The sequence below is a fragment of the Lathyrus oleraceus genome, chromosome 2 (assembly GCF_024323335.1).
Source record: "Lathyrus oleraceus cultivar Zhongwan6 chromosome 2, CAAS_Psat_ZW6_1.0, whole genome shotgun sequence".
NCBI classification, from domain to species: Eukaryota; Viridiplantae; Streptophyta; class Magnoliopsida; order Fabales; family Fabaceae; genus Lathyrus; species Lathyrus oleraceus.
The window spans coordinates 113,462,105-113,490,045 of record NC_066580.1 but is presented as its reverse complement, the minus strand read 5'-3'; the positions used below and the strand labels follow the sequence as shown (position 1 = coordinate 113,490,045).

The window sequence follows — 27,941 nt, the reverse complement described above, 5'->3', positions numbered from 1 at the left end:
TTAAGAGGATAAATGTCACTCAAACTGTCACATCACATTAAAGGCACTCCAATACAAAAATCCTTCTCAAAAGAATCAAATTCAATAGAAACTCGATTGTCAATGATGAATTTTCTCATAGAAACAAGATTTTTGATCAATTTAAGTACATGAAAGACATTCTTTAAGGTAAAGGGATATTGAGGATTAGTTAATAATGCATTATCATAACTACTAAGTCGAATCCTATGACCACTTCCGACAATAATATTATGACCACTTTTGGAAGTAATACTATTGCAAGTGAGAGGTTCTTGTAATTTACCAGTGGTAGGATATGTCCATGAAAGAGTGGCCCACGACTGCCATTGTACACTCCAAGAAGGATAAGTCCACTGATGTTGTGGTTTCTGCGACAAACGTCATGCTCATTGTTCATAGTAGTGAGATCTCCCGTCTCGGCCCCTGCCTCACCACCACGATTATGACCATAATATTCAGGACCTCCATAACCACTGGTCTTGTTGACGTTGTTGTGGCTGATCTGATGAGAAGACGGAAAAATTGAGTTGTCTTCTTGAGAAGCAAGAAAGATGGAGTTGTCAATGATAATTGTCATTCATTTCGCATGTGTAGTTTCATGGGTTCTCTATAAAACTAAAATCATGTGATTATGAAATGGTTGTGATTACACTTGAGGAGTATTTCAAATTGGATAGTTGGGATTTTAGCTTGATGGTCTTCAAACAATGGAAATTCATTAGGGATTTCAAGGTTGTGTACAGACACCATCAGTTTAGTGGCATAAAAGTAATATATTTCTCATATAAATGGAAGAGTGCTTGTAAAGGTGAATGATATAAGCTTGTTATTCTTGAAACTAGTCCAAAACTGGAAATTTCATGGGGAGAATTAATCAAGTTGGTTGGTCCTAGTAAGCTTGCAAGGGGAGTCAAGGTTTTGAGAAAGGTACTTGGTAATGTTATGGTACCAATAGTGTTGTGTTGTATAATGATAACTGTAAGATAATGGAAATCGTGTCCTTCTCATTTATTTGAATAGAATATATATACATCAATTTGTAACATTTGGTCAACTATATAATTATGATACAACATAATTATAGGAAACTAATTATGACTAATTATAACAAAATATTCTATTCTATCACACCCCTGCAGTCAAAGCGGGAGGTTCACGAACGCTTAGACTAGTCCGAAAATTATCAAAGAGAATGCGAGGAAGTCTTTTGGTGAAGATGTTTGTGATCCGATGTCTTGAGGGAACATGAAGGACGCGAGCCTGACCACGAGCTACCTTTTCCCAAACAAAATGAATGTCCATCTCAATATGCTTAGTGCGTTGATGCTGCACACGATTACCAGATAGATAGATGGCACTAACATTGTCACAGTACACCAAAGTGGCCTGAGGAATAGGAAAATGGAGTTCCAGGAAAAGATTGTGAGTCCAACACGATTCAGAGACAACATTGGAAACCCCCTATATTCGGCTTCAGCACTGGAAAGAGAGAGAGTTGGATGCCTTTTGGAAGACCAAGAAATAAGGTTGTCACCTAAAAAAACACAGTAACCAGATGTAGAACGTCTGGTGTCAGGACATCCACCCCAATCAGCATCAGTGTAGGAGATAAGCTTTGTAATGGGAGATGGGGATAAGTGTAGTCCAAAATGTAAGGTGCCCTGAACATAGCGCAAAATGCGCTTAAGAGCAAGCATGTGTTTCGTGTGAGGGGCATGCATGTGAAGATAAACTTGTTGAACAACATATTATATATCAGGTAGAGTGAAGGTGAGATACTGTGGGGGCTCTGCAAGACTCTAATACAAGGAGGGATCCTCATAAGAAGTACTGGAGGAGGTGCTGAGTTTCTGCTTGGTGTCAACAAGAGTGGCTGATGGTTTACAGGACGCCATACCAAGACATTCAATGATCTCTGAAGCATAAGTGCTTTGACTGAGAAATATGCCATCAGGATAACGAGATACTGCAATACCCACAAAATAACTTAGAGGGCCCAAATCATTCATTACAAACTCAGATGCTAAGAGTGACATAATTGATTGGCGGAGGACCTGAGTGGAGGTGATGAGGATGATGTCGTCTACATACAGCAGAATGTAGGCCATGTCTAAACCATGTCGATATATGAAGATGGAGTGGTCTGATGTGCTATGGAGAAAGCCAATGGTGGCGACATAGTCAGCTAAACGTTGGTACCATGCCCTAGGCGCTTGCTTGAGACCATACAATGACTTCTTCAACCGACATACATAATCTGGATGACAGAGGTCGCGGAAACCCAATGGCTGATACATGTAAATAGTATCATGAAGATCACCATGTAAAAAGGCATTCTGGACATCCAGTTGATGAATGGGCCAGGATTTGGAGAGAGAAATGGTAAGCACTATTCAAATGGTAGCGGGTTTCATCATGGGGCTAAAAGTCTCATCACAATCCACACCTATAACATGTGACATTCCATCACCTACAAGACGAGCCTTATAATGCTCAAAGGAGCCATAAGAATTTTTATTATGCCTAAAAATCCACATACATCGAATAATATTAGCATCACAAGGATGAGGAACTAAATCCCACGTCTTATTTCGAATAAGAGCATCAAATTCAAATTGCATTACGGATTTTCAATTCGGGTCTGATAAGGCTAGTTTGGGGTTTTTAGGTATGGGAGAGATGGTGTGGTCAGAGTGAGAATTGATAAGTTAAATATCGTGAGGGGTTTGACAATGCCTTTCATGCTTCGGGTGGTGATGGTTTGTGTAGGTGGAGGTGGATGCGGTTGAATTGGTGGTGGTGATGGAGAGTTTATTGTAATGGGTGGGTTGATCGAAGAGGTAGGAGATAATGATTATTGGTTTATTGAGGGTAGTGGTTGGTCAATTGGGATTGTGGGTGTTGGTTGGTTATGTGCAGCAGGTGGTGAAATTTGATTTTGCCACTGATGTATAAGGTAGGGGTAAAGGTTATCATCTAGGAATTGATAAGAGTGAGGTGAAGGGGAGTGTATCTTGGTGAAGGGAAATTGAGTTTCAACAAAGATAACATGCCTCGAAATTATTAATTTTCTATTAGACAAATCAAAACACTTGTAACCTCTATGATTCCACGAATAACCCAAGAAGACACACAGAGCAGAGCGGGGTTGTAACTTATGAATGGTAGATGACGGGAATAATGGATAACATAGACAACCAAAGACTCTGAGATGTGTGTAGGTGGGATCACAATGATACAAGAGTTATGTTGGTGACTGTTTATGAAGTGTTTTACAGGGAATAACATTTAACAGGTAAGTTTCCATGTGGAGAGCATGATGCTAAAACGAGAGGGAACAGAAGAAGGAGCTAGCATAGTGCATATCATATTATTAATGGTTCTTATTTTGCGTTCCACTTTCCCATTTTATGAGGATGTGTGGGTACAAGAGAAACGAAAAACTAGACCATGATCAGTGCAATATTTTTGAAAAAGCTCATTATTGTATTCACCGCCATTGTCACATTGAAATGTTTTGACTTTTTGAAAAAATTGGTTTTGAATGAGTTGAGTAAGTGACTTGAACGTTTCAAACACATGAGATTTTATGCTAATAGAAAAAGTTCACAGGAAGTTTGTAAAATCATCTAAGAATAAGACATAATAATTATGACCAACAGAACTTAAAGTTGGAGACGTCCATAAATCACTATGTAAAATGTCAAAAGGCATCAAAGTCGTAGTTTGAGAATCAAAAAATGGAAATTTTACCTGTTTGCCTAAAACACAATAGTCACAAACGACAGAAGAATTAAAAGGTTCACAACATATGAACTTATTTTTGTGAAAGGAATTCAATACAGACACGCTAGGATGACCTAGACGACTATGCCAAAGATTGGATGTGAGACCGAAAAAACTGGGAGGAGTGGTAACAGGATAAAGATCTCCACGACTGTCACATCTGAGAAGGGTGATCTCCATCTGAAAATCAGAGACAGTAAAACCAAAAGGGTCAAAGGAAATAGAAACATTATTGTCAGTGGTAAGTCGTCTCATAAAAATTAAATTTTTAATAATTTTCGGGGCATGCAGGACATGGTTAAGGTGAAGTGGTTGGTGAGATGTGGTTATTTATGTGTGTCCGATACCGTGAATTAGAATTCCATGGCCACTACCAACAATGACTTTCTGATTTGAATTACTTACTGGAAAATAAGACGAGAGATTACTTTGTGATGCGGTTGTGTGAGATGTTGCACCCGTGTCCATGTACCACTGATTATCAGGAGTGTGGAGTGACATGGTGTACATTGCGGTCTCAATGTATGTCAGTATCTAAGATAAGGTAGAGTTTGCATACACCTGAGGACGCTTCCCTAAAATGTTTGGCTGCTTAGGAGGACTGACAGGGGGTGTCTATTGAGAGGTGGGATACAGACACGGTGGCATAGTCCATGGTGGTGGAGTCTAGCCCCATGGTTGCCAGGTTGGGTATTATTGTTGTTGTTGCCAAGGAGGAGAGGACCAAGGTGAGGGAGTGCTGGGAGCTTCAGACTGAGGTACACTGCAGTTACCACGTCCCCCTCCGTGACCCTGGTTACCACGGGAGCGAGAACGGTTTCCAGGGCGGCGGTTGCCTCGCTGAGAGGCGTCTTCAGTAGGTTTCGACTGAGTGGTGTGCATAGCAGCATGAGAGCCTGTGTTTTCCATCTTAGCTATACCAGCTTCTTCTAAAGTGAGCATGGAACGAGCCTGATAGAATGTCGTAAGAGGGTTGCTCTGGAGAATCAAAGTAGCAACACTGCGGTAAGCTTCTGGGAGACCAGAGATCAGCTGAAGGACCAGACGACGATTGTTGGCAGGGGAAACGACATTTCTCAACTGGTTAGAAAGAATCTTAAGACGCTGACAGTAAGCAGAGACATTAGAAAAATCCTCCATACGAGTGTTAGAAAACTCTTGCTCAAGATTGATAGCTCGAGCATTTTGGTTGTCCTGAAAAATATCTTCCAAACGATTCTATGCTTCCATTGCAGTGGAGTTGGGTTCCAGAATGATGGTCGGCAAATCGGTAGAAATAGTGGAATAAATCCACTGAAGAATGGTGGCATCAAGAGTGGACCATTGTTCATGGTTGGTGTCGGTAAAGGCTGGTGGTTCTTTTCCGATAGATGGAATGATGTGACACATGACTCAATGTGAGCGAGCATGGATGCGGAAAAGCTCGTCCCAGGTACCATATTGATCTTTTTCCATCTCAAGAATAATAGGAATGTGGTTCCTAATATTGGAGACGGCAAGAGAGGGATGAAACTCCGATTTGGAACCTCGAAACGTGGTGTTCTTGGGCTGGCCAGAATCACCAATATCGGAGGATTTTCTGGTATCAGCATCAATATGTTCTGAATGGTCTGAATCAAACATGGATGTAGGTGGAACAGTGAAAACACACAAACAGTAGAGATAGGTGAAAACACGTACAGAACATAACCACTTATGAAAACACGTATAAAATGCAAACACGCAAACAATAGCGACTGATTTACGGAGGAGAGAAGGTGTGGTTGTGGTGTGATACAGAGGTGTCGATCGTAGAACAGGGATCAGAATCGTGTGGGTCCTTGTGCACGGTGGTGTGCGACAGCGGCGACGTGAATAGAGGCGGAAGGCAAGAGAATAGGGTGGTTCTCGTGTTCAACGGCGGAGGTACAAATGACGGTAGTCCTATTGCGGCGACAGACTTCAAGGAGGGAGAAGAAACATGTGGCGGAGGACTGTAATGAGGGAGAAGAAGAAACGCGTTTCTGCGTTTGCTTTTTTTTTAGAGAGAGGGATCGGTTAGGATTGTTACCATGTAAGATAATGGAAATCGTGTCCTTCTCATTGATCTGAATAGAATATATATACATCAATTTGTACATTTGGTTAACTATCTAATTATGATACAACATAATTATAGGAAACTAATTATGACTAATTATAACAAAATATTTTATTCTATCAATGACAACCCTATAAAATGTTCAATCTTCAACTTATTGATAAAACCAAAATGCATGTTGATTTCTGAAAACATGTAAGTAGGAGTTTTTGTAATACAGACTGATTTTATCCTTAAAGGCAAGTTTGTTTGCTGCAAAAGTGGAAGATCATTGGCTTTGTTCACTACAAAGTAGACTAGGCAATGGTTTACTGGAAATGCAAGTTTTTCTCTTGAGTTCTTACAAGTTATTAAAGGAAGCATTATGCATCATGTTTGTTGCCAATGTCAAGAATCAGAGAAATTGTGCAATACTTTTCTGTTAACAAAGCAGCCTTGGCATATTATTTTTTGGCAACCAATGCTGCAGAAAACATAATATTTGATACTGGAAAAGGATTTTCAACAACAGACATGTGCCAGTCCTTAAACCATAAGCTAAATTGAGTATGTATGCCCAAATAAATAATTTACTAATTGGTTGCACAAGCCCATTATGTGGAAGGTAACATCATCAAAATATAGGAAAGGGGAAGGAAAGTATGTGACTTGGTAGTGAGGGAGGGAGGAAACATGTGACTATTTTGGTTATAATAGGATGTGAAGGCATGGAGAGTGGCATATTTGATCATCTTGTTCAGTTAGAACCTTAACATTAGACAGAGAAAGAATTGTATCTTCTCTGAGGAGTTTGCTCTGGAATTACGGAGATTTATCTTCTGTAATATTTTCCTTTTTCAATCAATAATACAATCTCATTTTCCCTATTATTTTTGTTTTCCCTAACAATGTGTGTCAAAATGACGTATTTGAGAAACAACAATGGTGTAAGCGTCAAAAAGACTAAAGATGTTAGAGCACCTTACATTCGTTTGAAACTAGAAAATTAACATTAGAAAGTTGGTTAGAAAGAAATTTGACGTGTTAGAAGTATGATAATGCATCTAAAAATTATTCCATGCTAACCCTTGAAAGTTATTGCTCTAGGTAGAGACCTCGAGAATTTTTGTTAACAAAAAATATATCAAAGAGACGATTCTAAGTAAGTTGTGCGGTTGAGTTACGGTTAAGGATGGTATGCGGACAATCAATAAATATAGCGTTATAAATCAATTGCAAAATAATAACATCTAAGCGTTTTGACATGGTTGGGTCAGTTTCTTTGAGAAATGACATGGTTGGGTCAGTTTCTTTGAGAAATGGTGAAGGGGTTATGGTATCTGTTGGTCGAGAACTTCATATGCTCGGGCATGAGTTTTGAACATTTTGAACCACCATTATTACAAAAATCGTATGAGCCAACTCCTTGTCAACTAAACCAAAATTCTTTCACAAAATAAGGACAGTTTGATTACTAGAATAAATTAAAATATAAGATAAATGTTTTATAAGAGTGGTTGATGTAGCTCAACTCATATATGTTAATTGAAAAGGACTATAAACTCTTGGTTAGGGTTCAATCTCACATTTCTTTGTATTTTTTTTTCTATTATGTACTAATATATACAAGTTATAAATCACTCATTTAAAAAAATGTATTATATTATTTGACAATTTAATTTTAAAATGCATTTTTATCAAACTAGTAAATAAATTATTTTTCTCAATAAATAGGATAAAATTTTCATAAGAACCAAAATAAAATAATTCTATAACACCAAAGTTGAACTTAAGATCTTAAAGTTCTAACACAATTGAACATTTTTCTCGTTTTTTATAAGAAAAAGGAAGATATATTAAATAGCACAAGGGGTACTCAACCTAAACAAATACAGATCATCAGTACAAAGAAAAAGCAAAAAATCACTACCCAACTAAAAAATAGGAATGCTTGGTATGCCAAACAGATGGGTTCACATCATCTAGCCCAAAATTCTTCGCCAATAACCACTCCCTAGAAAGGGATTTAATATGCCCCATAATATCCATATGCTCCGAACTTCCTTCGTCGAACAAGATAAAATTCCTAGAAGTTCACAAAACCCAACAAAAAGCTAACCAAAAACAACAATGAAACTCAACTTTGAATCTACAATTACATATGTTCTTAAAATATAAAAAATGAACAACCAAGGAATTTTGATATGCAAGTTGATCGATGCCAAGAAAACACACTCGCGATCAAATCAAAGTTGTCACCTCAGTAGAGAAACCATTCACTTCCAACTTCCACACAAACAAATCCGCTCCCACCTACTTTGACTGAACTAGCGCCAACATCTGCTTCAACTCATTAAGCCGCTCCCATGCCTGCAAATTGAGAGAATCAGAACGGCTAACGAAATTCCATGACCATTCATTATCGTTCCAACCACCTATGTCTTTAATCTTGGTCAGACCTACTGCAATGCAACCGAACAACTCGGGAAATGCGTTGACGAGTTTTGCTGAAATCCACCAATGCTGCCAAAAATTAAGGATTTCACTGTCACCAATTTTTCCGCTAATGCCCTCGTTAAACTAGTTTTGATTTGGGGGGGGAAATTGATCCAAGGGCACTAATGTCTCTCCACCACAATGAATGTTTACGCTTTGACGCAATCTTTGAACTTGGATTTGCAAGAATATTGTAGTCCATCTTACCATACTTAGTTGTTAATAGACCACGCCATAAGTTATCCTTCTCAACCAACATTCGCCATAGTCATTTACTGAGCAACACAATATTAAACTTCCTGACATGCTTCACTCCAAGCCCCCCGTCCTTTTTATGCTTGCAAATATCTTTCCAACTTATTCAACAAACCTTCTTAACTTCATCAACCCCGCCCCAAAGGAATCTCCTATGGATTGCAAATTTTGGATCTCTGAACGTACCTTGAACCATCTAATCCTTTGTAAATCAAATTGTCACCCCATTTTTGCCAAAATTTAATCTAGAGATGCAGCTCCAAAATTTTAAGGATGAATTCAGAGATGCGTCTCCGAAAATCCTAAACCTCATTTACTACATGTTTTCATTGAAATTTGAGTCGTTGTCGAGGACTCTCGGTTGATTTAACCAATATTAGAGTCATATGAATTATATCCCCGCGTTCTGGCCTTTGCGTTCATGCGTTTTTTGCCTTTACGCAACCTAGGATAAAAAATCGGTTTTTTAAAAAATTGACTCTGAATCGAAATTTTACTATGCCATTTCATCATAAAAAAAATCAAGGATCATTTCATTGTTTATCTCTAAATTTCTAAAAACCCTAAATTCTCTGTTTTTCTAAAAATCCTAAATTCTTTGTTTTTCCTATTTTATTTGATTTATTTTTTATATTTATATTTTTGAAAAAATCTGAAAAAATTTGTAGACTCTTAATTTAATTTTTAGTTGTATTCTTATATTTTATAATTTTATTTTAATCGTTTTTCTAATTTCTAATTGTTTTTCTCAATGAGATTATTGTTGATATTTACATATTTGTTGCATTGCTGATGCATCACTATTAAATCTACCTTTTTCACTCATTTGAGTTTAATTTTATAAAAAAATAATTATGTATGTAGTTAATCTCGAATTTTAAGAATATTTTTTAATTTTCATCCAAGATTTATGAAAAAGTATAAGGATAAAAAAAGAAATTCACTAGAAATTATTAGGAGGTTTTTTTTTCCTTAACCATTAAACTTTATGATAGAGATATACGGATACATAAGTATTTTGATTTTTTTTTAATTATTTAAAGAAAACTCTTAAATGTTATCCGAAAAAAAATGTGAAACGTTTAAATTTTTTTTAATCTAAAGTAACGGGGTAACACTCTTATTTGAACGAAGGTGAAAGCACACTATAAAAACCACACAACGTTTTGCCGAATTCGTCGAACAAAAAGAGCAAGAACTACGAAACCAAAGAAGAGAAACTCTGGTTTTCTAAGCTTTGAATTTGAAGATGTCGCTACTCTCAGATCTAACAAACATTAATCTCTCAGAAACCACCGAGAAGATCATAGCTGAATACATATGGTACGTTCAATCACAAACTATGGTTTCCTCTGTAACCTTAATCTCTCCGAAACCATCGTTTTCATTCCTATGGAGTATTTATTTATACATGCATAACGTTTTTTGTTTCAAATAATTTTCATAATGAGTTTGATTTTCTTGTTCATTTTCCATTTGATCCATCTCTTTTCTATGTTTTCAAATTCATCCTTATAATTTTCTATATTTTTTTAGGTTAAGTAGTTTTGATAGTAAATGTTTTCTTTAGGCAGGATCTCCTCAAACCCATGATTTTCTCATAGTTTGTTTCTCATTTTGTTTACCTTACCAAATTATCACACTCCACGTTCACATAAAAGTACTATGTTTACCTATGCATGTAATTTCTTTTTCTGTATTTTTTGTAAAATGCAACCACTCTTACCCCTTTTATTTCCACTATTATAGGATCGGTGGATCTGGTATTGACATGAGGAGTAAAGCAAGGGTAATTAATTTACTTCACAATTATGCAACCAAAAGTGACAAAATCATTTTCACTTTATGGCACATTTATTCTTTGTTATTTTAAACATTATGACACATTTATGAAAATTTAATGTAAATAACCCATCTTTTCAATTTTATTTCCATAATTACTATTTCCACTTATTTCTCAAAATAACACCATTAGCACATCCATTTGAAAATAAGAGGTGTCAGCCAATCGAATTAGTTATGCATATGGTGTATGACGAGTGCATGAAGTGCATGAACCGTTTAAAAGTTAGCGTCAATTGGTCTAGAGTCTTACATGGTGACATCTCTTACTTTTTTTTAACTGGATTGAGACAGTCAATTCATCTGTCAACACCTCCTCCTCTTTTAAAGTGGATTATTTGAGAATAAAATTGAAAAAAATGATTATTGAGATAAAACTTCCCACATTTATGATTCTTAAATTATTAGAAAACATTTAAAAATTATTTTAATTTATGCTTGATTTTGAATATAGACTCTCCCTGGACCTGTTAATGACCCTTCTAAGCTTCCCTTGTGGACCTATGATGGTTCCAGCTGTGGTCAAGCTTCTGGAGAAGATAGTGAAGTGGTCTTACAGTAAGCTTCTTTTCTTTCCATATTTCATAAACCTTCGAAATTAATATTATTTATTTATATTCTTTATTTATACAACAGTCCTCAAGCAATTTTCAAGGATCCATTCAGGAGGGGTAACAATATCCTGGTACATGTTTCTTCTATGTTATCTAATTGTATATAGAGTCGTCTCAAATTCAGCTGAGACAAATATTGTGCTTTTAGGTTATGTGTGATACTTATAATCCTCATGGCGAACCCCTTGCGAGTAACAAAAGACATGCTGCAGCAAAGATATTCAGCCACCCTGATGTTGCTGCTGAAGAACCATGGTATGGTATTGAGCAAGAATACACCTTGATGCAAAAAGATGTTCCATGGCCTTATGGTTGGCCCATTGGTGGTTTTCCTGGACCTCAGGGACCATACTATTGTGGCCTTGGTGCTGACAAGGCTTTCGGGCGCGACATCGTCGACGCGCACTACAAAGCGTGTCTTTATGCTGGCATTACCATAAGTGGTGTTAACGCCGAAGTTATGCCTGGTCAGTGGGAGTTTCAAGTTGGTCCGGCTCTTGGAATCTCCGCCGGTGATGAGATTTGGGTCGCGCGTTATCTTCTGGAGAGGATCACTGAGACTGCAGGAGCTGTTTTATCTTTGGATCCTAAACCAGTTAAGGGTGATTGGAATGGTGCTGGTGCTCACACGAACTACAGCACGAAATCGATGAGGAACGACGGTGGCTATGAAGTGATTAAGAGAGCGATTTCGAACTTGGAGAAGAAACACAAAGAACACATTTGTGCTTACGGAGAAGGCAATGAAAGACGTTTGACAGGAAAACATGAAACTGCTGACATCAATACGTTCAAATGGGGTGTTGCGAATCGCGGTGCTTCTGTTAGGGTAGGAAGGGACACTGAGAAGGCAGGGAAGGGTTACTTTGAGGACAGAAGGCCTGCTTCTAACATGGATCCATATATTGTTACTTCCATGATTGCAGAGACAACCATTCTCTGGAAACCATGAACAGCTTTGGACTTGGAGGAATCATCAGCACATTTGGATTTAGTTGTTTCTTCTTAATTATGATGTTATTGTTAGTACTAAGTTGTGGTTTTTTCGTTTTTATGGGTTTGTTTGTTTGATTAGAATTTGTGTGTGAAGTCTTGTTTTGACTCCCATGATGTTTAATTAAGGCCTTGTTTGCTTGTGGTTTTGACTAGTTTGAATTTGAATGAGTGATTTGTTCTACTATGTTGCTACTTGTTATGTTAAGCTTATACGAAGCTTCTCATAAATTTGTCTTGGAACAATTTGTTGCGGTAATACATAGATCTGAAATCATGTGTAATTCTTTAGAAATGGTTGCTTTAAAATTTTGAGAAACATAAGGATAGTGATTTTATGTATTTTTTTTATATTAAAACTAAACTTCTCCTCCTCTTCCATTTTAAATATAAACCAAAATAACTAATTTTTTTATTTATTAAAAATGTCAGTTAACTCCAATATTTTTTATCGAATTAAAAAAGTGTATATCACGGAACGTGTAATAAAATAATAATTGAAGAAGTAAAATTTATATTTATCGGGTGGGTGAGTAGTTCAACTCGTATATGTCAGTTGAGTTAAATAAATATAAATTTTTAATCAATTGTTCGATCTTTAGTGATATTATTTATTATATATTAATGTAAATAAATTGTTGGTATTTATAACTTAATCATTTTTTAAAAAATAAAATAAAACTTGTATTAATTGAATGGTATATCAATATTAATAAAAAAACTTTTTATTATCGATAGTTATTTATTATTTACTTTGCGAGGATATTTTCGGTTCACATATAAGGCACGAAGAAATGAGATCTAATGGTGAGGATATTTAGGATTAATGTGGATCTTGATGTGACATAATAGTGTGACTTTTATATTAGATTTTAGAATTTTTAGGAATCTGGAACTTTTTTGTATAATAGGACAGAACTGTAGAATCCTTCAAGGGAACTTTTTTGTATAATAGGACAGAACTGTAGGATCCTTCAAGGTATGATCTAACAGTTTTGCTCCTTCTAGTTGCCTTAGTCAAATGTCCTTTTAGGGCATGTTCATCTTAGTTTGTGCAACTATAGAAATTTCTGTGTGGATAATTGCTTTGAAGGATTGACTACATTAGTTTAGTTTTAAAGATATGATGTCAAGACCTTTATCGCCTTATCATTATTTATCTTATATATTGTCAAAATAGGGACATTTCATGGTTCTTAATATTTCTACTTCATTCCCGGACGCAAATCTTATTGGGAATCTCACGGGGTAAGTTTGATGGATATAACGAACCTTATTCCTTATCAAAAGAGTAGTCCATAAGCTAGAGGTGATAAAATCGGGTTGTAGTTTGTTCATAATTCCTTCGTGGGGGGATCTATCTTGGGTGTTGTCGTAAGCTCTAGAGGTCAATAATTTTATTATAATTTGATGCTTGTATCAAATTATCTATTAATAATAATAAAAAAAATATTTAGTATGTTTCTTTTTCCAAAGTAACAAAGTCCATAGACTAGTTAGTTCCTTTGATAAAACATTAAGTATGACTTAATTGTGAGACCTCGTAAAACATAAGTACGATATTCTTAAAGTATATGTAGTCAAGTTTTATTGTTAAGTCAGATAATATTAAATTATAGAGAATATTATATCGATAAACTAATGATCACATCTCGTGGATCATGGATAAAGAGTTATCAAGTCTTCAAATATGTATAAATATTAGGATTAACGATTATATTAGATTGATCATTCATGATAATACTATATAGAATCTTATGTAACTGTCATAAGTTATACTCACAGTGATAGTGATGTATACCACACTTTGATCTGAAACCACTATGGATATTAAAAAGGAAGTCGAGTAATTTATTGTCATTCAAACATTGTGCATAACAGGATGACCATAAAGATCATTGATTGGTACTCTAAAATTCGTGTTGGATGTATAAGTGACCTAGATGAAATTTATCATCCTACATAACAAGATAAATTCCTTAGGTCCCAATATTGAATTAGACAATGGTACATGGTCTAAACCTTGTGCTCAATATAAGTATAAGGGAAAAAGAATAATTACACACATAATCATTATCACGAAAAAGTTTTGTCAAATCACATGACATTTTCTTCATTTGGATAATAGTAATTTGTTGTTAGATATCACTCAAGTTTTATTATTTTAAATGTGTAATTAATATAATTGACAATGTTACGAGAACCTACAATGTCACACATATAAGAATAAGTTGATGAAAGATTATATAAATAAGTGAAATTTATTTGATGATGCGGTCTTACAATATACTAGCGTTAATTAGAAAAATGTGGTACACTATAATGTACAATGTGTTTAAGTGGGACTGGTTCAACTTACAGCTCAAACTAGTGATTCTATAATTATAACCCTTGTGCTGAAGTAAGCAAGTTTTGACCAAATTTGTTTTGGAAATCCTAGTTTTCTAAAACCTAATCTCTCTCTCTCTCTCTCTCTCTCTCTCTCTCTCTCTCTCTCTCTCTCTCTCTCTCTCTCTCTCTCTCTCTCTCTCTCTCTCTCTCAGCATTCATTTGAATCATCCAACATTGTGAGTAAAAATATTCTATTCTATTTGAGCGGTTTGAGTAAAGGTGTTGTCATTTGTCCACTGCTTATGGTCACTCTCTAAATTTGACTTCAAAAGTTAGTTACTACAAGAGGTAATCATTTGATCTCTAATCATGATCATTTGGAAGGATCTATCGTCGAGAATGTTTTTTTTTCTATTTGTTGTGCTTTGGTTATAATATCCCTTTAGTAGAACCACAAGTATTTAGCTTATGTTGGATTTTCTCTTAGTAGTGACACACTTTACTTTGCTTACCTCATCGAGTGGCTTAATAGGAGTACGTATAAGCTGGATAGGTGGTATTTTATTTGTTGTTAGAGGGATTGCCTTCCAATGCCCATGCGTCTTCTCTTTTGACACTGGGTATCTTCGTCAATCTACATCAGACTCTTAGTGTCTTTTCACATAGCCATGTGATGAGTAGCCATGTGATGAGTAGCCATGATACTAGAAATTCTATGTTGTGTTCGAATTTAATATTTTTCTCAAAATTGAGGCGTGATGATTACAGTATGGGGAATTACTATGTGATTACTTATAATGTGGATAATGCTTCCTTGGTGAAGTCATGTCTCCCTTTATTACTGGTTTCTCTTTTTTATTTTGAACTTTGAGGTTTTATTTTGATATTTTGGGCTTTTTGGTTTAAGATAGCTCTATAAATATGGGGTGTTTCCTTCTAACTAAGTTTTCCTCTCTTATTCGTTTCAATGTTTTGATTCTCATATCTTCTTAATTTTGGAGTAGTTCCTCTGAAATTACCTTCTTTCTTATCACTTGGTTTTAGATCTTTGTTGCTATAACTCCCCACCACTTATGTCATCCTTTCTCTGGGATCTCTATCTTGATATGTGATTTGTCACCATTTTTACTGAGTTTTGTCCAAGTGTTTGCGTCAATTTCATAACAATTTTGCAAAAATAATAAACAAATGAGGTTTCTAATGAGTTGATGACATTTTCTTGATATTATTCCCTTTTGGAAAGGTTTCACCTGTTTTGTAGGTCGTTGAAAGTCAAAGAAAAGGCCAAAAGAGAACGAGGCGATTTTTTAGAAAGATTTACAAATTCTATCTTCAACACATTTTACATCATGATGTATGTACAATATTTTGATCATATATATGAATTAGTAACTCTGATTAACATGAAACTATAGGCAAATAAAAGCTAACATCATGTGTTACAACTCTCTTGAATAAGTCAGAGGCTAAATTGTATCTGTACATATGCATTTGGAAGCTTTCATACGTGTATGGAAATTCCAAGCTAAGTGTTTGGGCGTCCCTAGACACGTACGACAAGCGTCTAGACGTCCAAATTTCATCGAGACGTAGGAAAAACTTATGAAAAGAGTATTTAAATTCCCCATACACATATGGAAATTTCCATACGCCCAGGGCGCATATGGCAAGGCAAAAAAATACATAGAGACGTCCATATTTAGTTTGTACGATAAATTTCCAATATATATATATATATATATATATATATATATATATATATATATATATATATATATATATATATATATATATATATATATATATATATATATATATAAACTTTCTTTTCTTGGGAAATCTTCTATTTAGACGGCAAAGAAAGCACTTTGGAGTAGAGAAAACGCAATATGAATGATGGGGAGCATTATTCAAAAAAATTATTGGGTAATATATCTCCTTTTTCCAATGTATTTTGTGAGTTATGAGCAAATAAACTCCTTAGTGCTAGGGTTGAGTCACAGTCGTTGATAAACTTTATAAACCCAAATTTATTTTTGTAATAGTCAAGTAGTTTATGTTTCGTTTGATTTATTCTTATATGTTCTTAATTATTTTTAATTTATTACAAATTGTAAATTGAAATATGGTTATCCGTTAGAAATATATTTCAACTGCTAACGTTTGATAGAAATGTTCTTGCTAGGTATCACATTAAACCTAAGGATAAAACCTTGTAAAACTATAATGTTCTGGATAATTAAATGCTTAGTTTTATTTGTAATTCATTAATAGTCATAGATAATTAATGCAAGGCTAAATGTTTATTCATTGAGAAATTAGGAATAAATATTTTAGGGAAGCAATAATCATGGGTAATAACAATTAATTGTAACAATGTCAATTTAAGCTATAAAGAGATTCAAGGTCAAACTCTTATCCCGGACATGTTTTCATAAATTTATTTTCCACTATGTTAAATTTATTCTTAGCTTACCTTATCGAAAAAAACCAATTTAAAACCCTTCAATACCGTTTTTGTTCAATTGATCTGAACTCAAACCCTATAATAAGACGCAATCTTCAACAAGACTTCCCGATATTACTATATTAGATGATTTAGTACATGTATTAAATTTGAAATCAATATATTTCTCCCTGTTTTCTTTACACCTTTATTTTCTTAGACTTATGTATTGGTTTGAATATGGAATAATTTTTCTAGAAGGGGGCTTAAATATACAATTAAAAAGTTCTCTTCTTTTTTATTTTTAAAATTGATTGTAAAAACGAAAATGAATATGTGAAAAACTTGTTTTTAAAATGGTTTAATCAATTGGAAGACGATTATTGTATTACACAAACTCAAAAGATGTTGAATGGAGATATAGCCAATATATTGAATAAAATTTAAAGCTTCAAACTAGGTGTTTGATGCGCTTCACAATTAATCAAATTAGAAGCAATGTTAATATCAATTTCTTATAGATTAATCAATAACGTGATTGTTTAGAATATCAATTCTAATCGAACCTACTTTTATACAAATCAAGACTATGAAAGCAATGAACCTATTAATCATAAACGATGAACCTAAACAACTAACACAAGCATGCAATTCTGAACGTATTAGTGATTTATTTGTGAGGACCCATAAGGAGTGAGGGGATCATATCACCAAAAAGAGGCGACATGATCATATCACCCACAAGTTGATGACATCGCCCTTGACACACCCTACTCGTCCAGAACAAAAAAATGTGGAAGTAACATATATATAGGTCAAATATAATTTAGAAAATGATTCAAGGGAATAACCCATGTCTCTCTAGGAAATAGGGATTCAATGGTCCACTACTATTACTAAGGTGGATGGTTGTTATTTTTTAGAAACCCTAAATTCATGCTCATACGCCTCTATAAATATCTCAACCTTAGGGTTGAGATAGGACAATTTGTTATTCACCAAAGATAATCCATTGACAGAGCTTCTCGCCACTGCGAGCTTGCTTTAACCACACAAAAAGACACCCCCGAAATAGGGTTGCTCACCATTGTGAGCTTGCCATAACATCCAGAAATACTAAAGCCTTTAGCCACCTCTACCAGCTTAGGGTGCCACACATATGTACTTTTATTATCAAGTATAGTAGCTTCCACCGTGGAACTTAGATAAAATTGACATGGGCCACAACTTCCATTATTACCATCATTTTCACCATTTTTTTCTTGAAAATTGCAAAGAAAGATCGAAGCTCTGTGGTTAACACCATTTCCAGAGGGAGGAAATTTCAGCTCTTCCTAGAGGAAATATTCCAGGAGAGTGTTAACTGAAAATTTAATATCCCCGGCCTCTCCAAATCCATACGGAGAGAACTAAAGTCCAAAATCGTTTTCTTTAGTAGTGATGCCGTCAGATTCTAGGCTCATGACAACGACCCCGTGATCATCATTGTGAAATACAATAAATATTAAACGAGTCTTGATAGATTTGGGAAACTCGATAGTCATCCTATTTTGGAGTATGTTCTAAAAGCTCAAAGTCGACCCCGATAACATTAAAACACTATAAGGCTTGCTAGTATGCTTGTTAGGCGAGCAGGTGCAAGTATGAGGTTATAAAAGCCTGAGAACAACCTTTGGAGGATGAGTAGATTCCAAGGCGATCAAAGTTAATCACCTCATGGTGGACACCTTATCTCCCTATAAAATCATGCTTGACAGGTCGACCATCAATTCATTAGGGGTGATTATATCCACCTAGTACCTATTACTGAAATACTCGTTAACCATGGGGTGAGTTAGAACGATCTGAGGGGATCAGGAAAACATCCAAGAATGTTATCAGAATAGTCTAGCGATGAGGAAAAAGGATGTCACCCACGATGTTTCCATTTTTTGAGGCCTAATACATAGTCACAACAAGTTGGGATCATAGCCTAAGCATGGAGAATGAGAATGGAGAATGTGTGTGTGTGTGTGTGTGTGTGTGTGTGCGTGTGTGTGTGTTTTGGACCGACCATATTGATCCCTAAATAACCACTCCAAAGAAGTTTTGGTCCTTCTAGAACCTTCTCAACACACGAGAGCTCCCCTACGTATAAGTATAGGAGATATGAATCCCATATACATCCAATGGTTCTCCATGACTCGTGGCTATTAGATAAGAGGTTGTTATTTCCTCTCCATTATATATAGAAAGCTTGATAGTTTCATGTACTCAATTTCAATTAAATCTTCTCCCTCACATACTAACTTGAGTGTTGAAGTGCTAACCTTGCAGGCCACCCCCCTCTCTGTCGCATTAGAAGATAAAAAATTTTGTTATCACCGATCCTCACTCCACTTCTGACTTCGCAACAAAATAATGGCGCTATCTTTGGGAAATGATTTTTTATTCCTGTATTTTCCACTATCTCACGTTCATTCTTCGGTTCGTCAATTGGGAACCTTTTCAAGTTCATTAGTTTAATAGTTATCGAAATTGAAAAAAAAAGATTCATTATGTTCGATCATATCAAATAGTGTATCAACTTTAATCACTAGAATTTCCAGATTTTTGACTTCCATACTTCTCGGTAATGGATGGATTTAAAACTACTTATTTCGCCTCAGCACGTGAAACCGATGTTGCCACCATTGTCGCTCAAGCAGAGATCAATCAATCGCCTCAACCTCATCTACAAGGTGTTGTGAATCTAGTAGAGCAAACTCTTTTTTATCTAGATCTACTCCAAGCTTCTCAAAATGTTGGATTTGTTCTAGTGCCTTCGATTGGACCTTCAGTTCTTCCTCCAACTACGCAACTAGAAGCCTTACCTGGGATACAAGGAGCCAATGAAATTTTGAACAACATGTACACCATTTTTCGACAAATAATTCACAAGTGATAGAGGAAATTTCGCTTTGTCTCGAAGAAAGTTTTCAAAACGCGCCTCCACGAGAAAATACCGCTCAAGAGGCTATGTCAAAGAAAACTCAAATGTCATCTATATGCCAATTGTAACAAGGAAAGATGGAGCTTCAAAATCATAGAATTAGAAGAGGAGTAAGAAATATCAGATTCCTCGCCAAAGTCCCGGGGGAGATCAATGCAGCCACGCTCCTCCACAAGACCAGGTAGAGAAGCAGCCACCAAAAAATCTGGTACGCCAATATAAAAGTCAAGCATTCATTTTTACCAGTTCTATAAAAAAAAACCGGTTCATGGAAAAATATACCATTTAAAAAAAACACGCCATGGATTACCATATTCTTCTGAAAATGGTGAAAATCTAGTAGTATTAAATCACCATTTTTTTAAAGATCACGCATTATCAGATATTTAGAAAAATTATGAAATATTTGGTAGTTTGAATTTTCACAGTTGAGATTTTGCCAACAATTTTGTATGGATGTGATTGCACTGACAATTGTGTGTCATCCATAATGAATCCAAACTTATATAAATAAAGATCACATGTTGTTAAAAAAACATCTTACAATGTCTCAATATTCGTATATGGAAGATCTGCATCTTCTGTTGATTCTTAGAACCCTAAGGACACAACTACTGTCAATGTTATAATATCCAAACTAGATAATCTATTTCCCCACACCAACAATAGAAAGGTGGGTAAGATCGAGATTACTACACCATCAATTGATACTAAAGGAAAGGTGAAATAGAACAAATTTGAGTTGAAGACTAATAAATATTTAAAGGTTATGTGCAAAGCATATCATCGTAGGCCTGCAAAAGGATCGATTGAGTTTGATGCGAAAATTGCTAGATCTTTTGACGATATAATCAAGATGTTGAAATAACCAAAGTCATCTAGTAGTAGTGTTTAAGTTTTGTTATTTATTGTTGTTTTGTTAAGTTATGTTATTGTCTATGTTAAGTTATGTTAATCCTACAATAATGCAATTTTAAATGGTCATCTAATAAATTGTTAACTTAAAATGTCAGTAATACAAAAATAATATATGAATAATAAAAAAATAAAAAAATATACACAAGTATCCCATGTGCTATATGTGCTATCTACGATGCAAAGTTATAAACCTCGCCATATGGTTTTACTAAATGCATGAGGTTATCTCTAAGTACTGCTATCATATGCAGAACCTGCTGGTCATCCACAACAGGTGGAGGCAGTGGCACGTCATCGAAAGGTCTTACATAATCGGAAGGTGCAACTTCATTCTCCTGTAGAATAGGTGGGATGATGTGAAGTTTTGATACTGTGAAGTACCATTCTAATTAACCATCCACATATTTCCCAAGGAACTCATCCTTCACTGCATGATCTATAATAGCACAAGCACTATTGAGAATGTTATATACAAACCATCTATCAAAGCTCTCATCTGGCAGAGTAGGGATTGGTCAAGGGATATCCTGAACATACCCAAGTTGGCCCAGACACCTCTCAAGTAAGGATCAAGCCAATAAGGCCTCTCATCTCAGATAACCATAAAAGGGAAGTGCCATCAAACTCTCAATGAACTATATGGTATGTGCATGGTGTCTAGATGACATTGTCTAAGGTCAACGCATCGATCCTCCGCTTATACTCTTGAAGACCTTCTAGATGTGAATGTCTAGCCCTCCATATATTGACATGTGGGGAGTCGCACACCTGTCACAAATGGACAGGAAATGCTCGTATATCCAACACCGCACAAGAACTTAGGAAAATCAACAAATTTCATATATAAGAACTAAATAAAATTATGGTATGAAGATCCTGGATGTCTTACACGATGTCACGACACCAGGGTCAACATATTATTACACCACAAACAATATTTGGATTTAAATAACAACACGATGGGAAATAACACAAACAGTTGTCAACCCATTTTGATGCAACATCACCTACATCCCGGGGCTACCAAGACAAGAAGGAAATCCACTATCACAGAATTAGTTTGAAGTTCTGAATAACCTCAGTTTTTAAAAACTTCTCACCTAATCTCTACCTGTGGATATTTCTATCTAAGACTCTCCTAGATATGAGACCCCGTTCACTTCCCTTCAACCATACCATAACTTATAACAGAAAGACATAATCCACTCTTGCTTAAAAGCTTCTGAGGGATTGACAGTTATAAATCAATAAACCAGGTCCAAAGACATCAGAGTTAGCAGATCAGTCAAAAGATAGATTACAAACCAAACACAACCAAGAGCGTTTTACAGCGCAAAAATATTCAGGGCATAGCCCATAAAAATACAAAAGAACAAACAACACACAGAAGAACTAGAGTGATTTAGTCCTCATAACTGTTGGTAGTGTCTTCATCATCACTTGCATCAAAACCTTCTTCATTTGCATCTTCCTCACCTATTCCATCACCTTTCAAAATTCCTTCTTCTTCAGACAAGGCCTTTATCAACATTTCAAGCTTGCTTTTCCTCTCAGTACAACTTTTGATAGTTTCATCGAAGGTCTTGCAAGTATCTTTTAGCTTAGCAAGGATGCATGTTCTAGTAGTAGGCCAGGAAGATGTTTGTCCAGATGTCATGACAATGTCTAGAACATGTTTCCCAATGAACAACCTCTAATGTAATGAGAGAGGAGGGTCTCCTTTATAGATATTATCAGAACTAATTAAGATACTTGGGTGTTGACTTAGAATAACACCACAGATCAAAGAGGGAAAAGATATTGGCATCTTCGTAGCATAAGATGCAGCATGCTTCATAGTTTGATCAAAGACATAGGATCCAAAATCAAAACTTAACTTGGTCCCTACAATATAAATAAACTTACCTAATTCTATGGCAATGTTAGAAGTGTGAATAGTTGGTACCCAATTAGCAGATCCAATTATGTGAAGTACAACATACTTCACACTCAAGTCACTTGTGAACATCTTCCCTTTCCTTGGCCATTCCTTTACTTGTTTAGCAATAATCTCTCTGCAGATAACATTGACTTCCACTTAGGCTTGTTCCTCTTCATTTCTGCCCAAAAACCTATTTATGATTTCGGGAGAAAAATCCACACATCTTCCTCTGACATACACTATTCTAAACTCCTCGCTCCTCTTGTTATCACATTCCTTAGAGATGTTTACAATAAATTATTTAACAAGCATTTCATAACACTTGCCAAACCCAATCACATTTTTCATTAATCCAGCCTCTTGAATCAGACTCATCACTTCTTTGCATTCAAAAGCATATTTCCCCAGTTCCCTTTCCAGTTCTAATCTTATTTGATAAACAAATCTCCATTTTTCAACATTCTCCACATAGTGAAAGGAAATGTTATGAATTGGAACTTCAGGAATATTTGCTGGAATCTTCTTCCCAGGCGCTTGCTTTCTGGAAGTATAAACGATGTCATGAACATTATGTTCGACATCATGGTATAATTCACTAGACTCATAAGGAACTTCCTTCCTCTTAAGATATTTCTTCTTAGAAACTGGAGTAACAACCTTACTCCATCTTTTTGTTGGGCTAACACTAGCTCTTTTCCTGAGAGATTTGGAGGGTGTGTTGGAGGATTCAATAGTTTGACCTTTTCTGTTATTCAACCTTTTAGCTATTCCTGGAGCCAGTCTTTGACCGATGGGTACATCATCAGAGTCTATATCCTCCATATTCACTTTGTCAATGGATTGATCCTTTTTCTCTACAGTGTTTTCATCTTTGTCAGCCAGATCACCAATCATCCCTTCAGACCCCTCTTTCTCTTTCGATTTTTCAGGAGATAGAGTAGACACATTGACATCAGATTCATCCAGGGGGTTCCAGTGGTGTTATCAGGTTAGGCCAAGGATGTGGAGACATACGACACGACACCAGTCTTGGGTTTAATACCTAACACTTGAGAGATCAGCATAAGAATATTGGTATATACGTCGTCTCTGTCCGTAACGATCATGTTGGATTTACTCAAGGTAGTAACAGACCTAGGTTTATTACTGGTTTTAAAGGCTTTAACATCTTTCATAACATTTCGCATAATAGGACATTCTTCATAAGCACCAACATTAGGTTCAACATTAATGGGATCAAGATACATGCTAGTCATAGAATATGGTTTATTTACAGCAGTGGAGGATTCAAGAGTTTTTACATTTCTAACAGTCATGGATGGAGAGGATTAGGTACTTACTTTATAGGGCTTGCATTTCCTCGACGCAGATGTTCCAGCCTTCCTTATAGGGGTTGCATGGACAGTGACTATTGATAGGGGAGCAACATCAATAATGACATCAGAGAGATCTATCTCAGTACCGAATATTTTAGAGTTCGATTGCTCCTTGGTGTGCTTTCTAGGAGTTGAGACAGAAGGTTGAGATATTTTGGAGATTTGAGGTATGGACTACAAAGAGAAGATAGAGAGATGAGAGTGACTGAGAGTAAGGTTGAGAGAGAGAGAGAGAGAGAGAGAGAGAAAAAATAAAGAAGGTAGCGTGAATGATGTTGATAGAGTAGCTAGGATGGCGCGTTGGGAAAATAAGGAAGGTTTGTAATGATATTCCTTGAGTTTTGTGCACTATTAAGTGGAGGGAAGATAAAATTTGATTTCCATATCTCCATATTAGTAATTGCTATAATTCTCCAAGCATGTGAATGCTCAATTCGCCCCCTAATTTTTCAAACTGGTTTGCATCTAAGGCTTTAGTGAAAAATATATGTCAGTTGCTTCTCAGTGGTTACATGCTCAAGAGTAACAATTTTGTCTTCAACAAGATCCCTAACAAAAGGATGACGGATATCAATATGCTTAGTTCTGCTGTGATGAATAGGATTCTTTGATATGTTAATAGCACTTAGGTTGTCACAATATAATGTTATGACATCTTGTTGGACATTGTATTCTTATAACATTTGTTTCATCCAAATTAATTGGGAACATCTGCTTCCTACTTCAATATATTCATCCTCAGTCGTAGATAAAGACACACTATTTTGCTTCTTGTTGAACCAAGATATAAGATTATTTCCCAAGAAGAAACATCCTCCATAAGTTCTCTTTCTATCATCAACATTGTCTGCCCAATCTGCATCATAGTATCCTATAAGCAAGGAATTTTCATTATAAGAATACAACATTCCATAGTCACCAGTTCCATTGATATACTTCATGATCCTTTTCACTTGAGTAATATGACTCATTTTGGGTTCAGACTGATACCTTGCACATACTCCTACAAAAAATGTAATGGCATGTCTGCTAGTTATAAGATACCGCAAACTACCAATCATACTCTTGTACAGACTTTGATCCACATTTACACCTTTTTCATCTTTAGTCAATTTCAAGTGGGTTGGTGCAAGTGTCCTTTTATGACTAGCATTTTCCATGCCAAACTTCTTTACTATATACTTAGCATAATTGCTTTGAGATATAAAGATAGTGTCATCCATTTGTTTGACTTGGAGCCCAAGAAAGTAAGTCAATTCACCAACAAAACTCATTTCAAATTCAGATTGTATCTGCCTGACAAAATGTTGGACCATCTGGTTCGACATCCCTCCAAACACAATGCCATCAATATATATTTGAGCTATCATGAGTTTACCATGCTATTCTTTAACAAACAATGTCTTGTCTGTTCCTCATTTCCTGTATCCGTTATTGACAAGGAACTCAGTGAGCCTTTCATACCAGACCCTAGGTGCTTGATTTAATCCATAGAGAGATTTCCTTAGTTTGTAAACATGATCTAGAAAGTTAAGATCCATGAACCCCTTGGGTTGTTCAACATAGACTTTTTCATTCAAGTACCTATTTAAGAAGGCACTTTTCACATCCATTTGAAATAGCTTAAATTTAAGCAAACAAGTCACTCCTAACAGTAGTCTTATTGACTCAAGACGAGAAATAGGGGGAAAAGTATCATCAAAATCAACCCCTTCAATTTGAGTGTATCCTTGGACAAAAAGTCTATCTTTGTTTCTGGTCACGATTCTTTTTTCGTCAGATTTGTTCTTGTAAATCCATTTTGTCCCAATAACATTCTTTCCTTTAGGCCTAGGAACTAAGTCTCATACTTCATTTCTCATAAACTGTCCTAATTCTTCTTGCATAGCATTAATCCAAAATTCATCAGTCAAGGTTTCCTTCATATTTTTAGGTTCAAACTTAGAGATAAAACAAGAATTTGAAATCACATCTTTAGATCTAGTGGTGACCCATTCATTAAGATTTCCAAAAATGAGTTATGTTGGATGATCTTTCTGAATTCTGATTGAGGTACCTTTGTTGACTTGATGGTTATCTGGTTCAGTGCCTTCTGGTTCACCGTTTGACTTAATAACTTCCTCATTTTCAGAAGTGTCAATCTGCTAAGATAATGTGCCAACATCTTCATCAACATTAGTCTATTTTTCTGCAATATTATCAACCACTACAACAATGATGGATTCCATCATGACTTTGGTTCTGGAGTTAAAAACTCTATAGACTCTGCTATTAGTAGAGTACCCCAGAAATATTCCTTCATCACTCTTGGGATCCACCTTTCTTCTTTGTTCACGATCAGCCAAAATGAAGCATTTGCTTCCAAATACATGAAAGTATTTGACAGTAGGCTTCCTTCCTTTCCATATTTCATAAAGAGTAGCTGAAGTACCAGTTCTTAGAGTGACTCTATTATGAATATAGCAAGCAGTATTCATTGGTTCAGCCCAAAAATGGTAGGGTAATTGCTTGGCATGAAGCATGACTCTAGCTGATTCTTGTAGAGTCTTATTCTTGCAGTCAATAACACTGTTTTGCTGAGGAGTGATGGGAGAAGGGAACTCATGACCAATACCTTTAGAGGAGCAAAATTCATCAAATTTTCTATTTTCAAATTCCTTCCTATGGTCACTTCGAATCCTGACAAATCCACATTCCTTCTTTTTGAAGCCTTTGACATAAATCTTTGAACACCTCAAAGACATTTGATTTTCCCTTGATGAAGTTCACCCAAGTGAATCTTGAAAAATCATCAACAACTACATATGCATACATTTTCCCACCAAGGCTCTCAACCTGCATAGGCTCCATTAAGTCCATATGAAGAAGTTACAAAACTTTTGAAGTGGTCTAATGTTGTAACTTAGGATGTGACATCTTGGTTTGGTTCCCAATTTGACACTCACCACCGACTTTACCTTCTTCACTCTTAAGCTTTGGAATACCTGTGATGGCTTCTTTTGATACAATCTTTTTCATGCCTTTCAGATGTAGATGTCCAAGTTTTTGGTGCCACAGGTTGACTTCGTCTTCTTTGGATATCAGGCATGTGGAAGGGCAGTTGATTTCTTGATATGTCCATAAGTAACAGTTGTCCTTAGACCTAACCCCCCCAATCAGAACTTCATTTTTCTCATCAGTGACCAAACACTCGGATTTTGTGAAATTAACTTTAAGACCCTCATCACATAGTTGGCTGATACTAATCAAATTAGCAATCAAGCCTTTTACCAACAAGACATTATCAAGACATGGGAGTCCATTACAGGCTAGTCTTCCAACTCCTTTAATTTCACCTTTAGCCCCATCTCCAAACGTGACATAACCGGTTGAGTGGGACTTGATGTTCTCCAAGAACTTCTTGACACCTGTCATGTGTCTAAAACATCCATTATCAAAATACTAGTCTTCTCGAGATGAAGCTCTAAGAGAGGTGTGAGCTATGAGACTAGTGTTGACAGGCTTGGGTATCCACTCCTTCCTAGTGTTAGTTACCATTTGATTAGCCCTAGGATGTGTTGGATACCTGGGATAGACATACAGTTTGAAGCAGAAAGGCTTTATATGACAATATTTTCCATATTAATGACATCTCTTCAGCGGACTAACTTGCCTTCAATTTTAGAATTCTGATGTCTGGAACGATGTTAAGCCAGATGTTTAGACATTCTAGGCTTAGGCTCCCTTTTAGGAAGAACAAAGTTGGTCATAAAGCTTTCTCTTTGTTTGTCCATAGATTGATAATTAAATCCAGTCCCCCTTAGATCTCCAACCAGTTTTCCAATTTGCAAAACTTCATTTAACACATTAGATCCCTTGTTCATCATTCTTACAACCTTTGTCATGTTATCAAGTTTGGAAGTCAACAGTATC

The 27,941-nt window shown here is 35.8% G+C and overlaps 2 protein-coding genes across 2 annotated transcripts; one reads left to right on the top strand and one right to left on the bottom strand.

Annotated features, from left to right (window-relative positions):
* Positions 1-4,500: 4,500 nt before the first annotated feature.
* On the bottom strand, positions 4,501-4,947 carry LOC127122145 (uncharacterized). The gene has a single exon (XM_051052531.1). The coding sequence runs from the start codon at positions 4,945-4,947 to the stop codon at positions 4,501-4,503; it is 447 nt and encodes a 148-aa protein (XP_050908488.1).
* A 4,822-nt stretch (positions 4,948-9,769) lies between these two features.
* LOC127118375 (glutamine synthetase nodule isozyme) lies at positions 9,770-12,221 on the top strand. Its single transcript, XM_051048562.1, has 5 exons — positions 9,770-9,940; positions 10,367-10,406; positions 10,914-11,017; positions 11,096-11,144; positions 11,222-12,221. Exons 1-5 carry the CDS (start codon positions 9,867-9,869, stop codon positions 12,023-12,025), a joined length of 1,071 nt encoding a protein of 356 aa, XP_050904519.1. The 5' UTR covers positions 9,770-9,866; the 3' UTR covers positions 12,026-12,221.
* The last annotated feature ends 15,720 nt before the right edge of the window (positions 12,222-27,941 follow it).

What these genes read in the sequence shown, in the direction of transcription:
- LOC127118375 (XM_051048562.1), top strand. Translation starts at nt 9,867, where the DNA reads ATGTCGCTACTCTCAGATCTAACAAACATTAATCTCTCAGAAACCACC. An exon ending in ACATGAGGAGTAAAGCAAGG is followed by an intron (nt 10,407 to 10,913) that starts GTAATTAATTTA and finishes TTTTGAATATAG; the next exon opens with ACTCTCCCTGGACCTGTTAA. An exon ending in GATAGTGAAGTGGTCTTACA is followed by an intron (nt 11,018 to 11,095) that starts GTAAGCTTCTTT and finishes TTTATACAACAG; the next exon opens with TCCTCAAGCAATTTTCAAGG.
- LOC127122145 (XM_051052531.1), bottom strand. Translation starts at nt 4,947, where the DNA reads ATGGAGGATTTTTCTAATGTCTCTGCTTACTGTCAGCGTCTTAAGATT.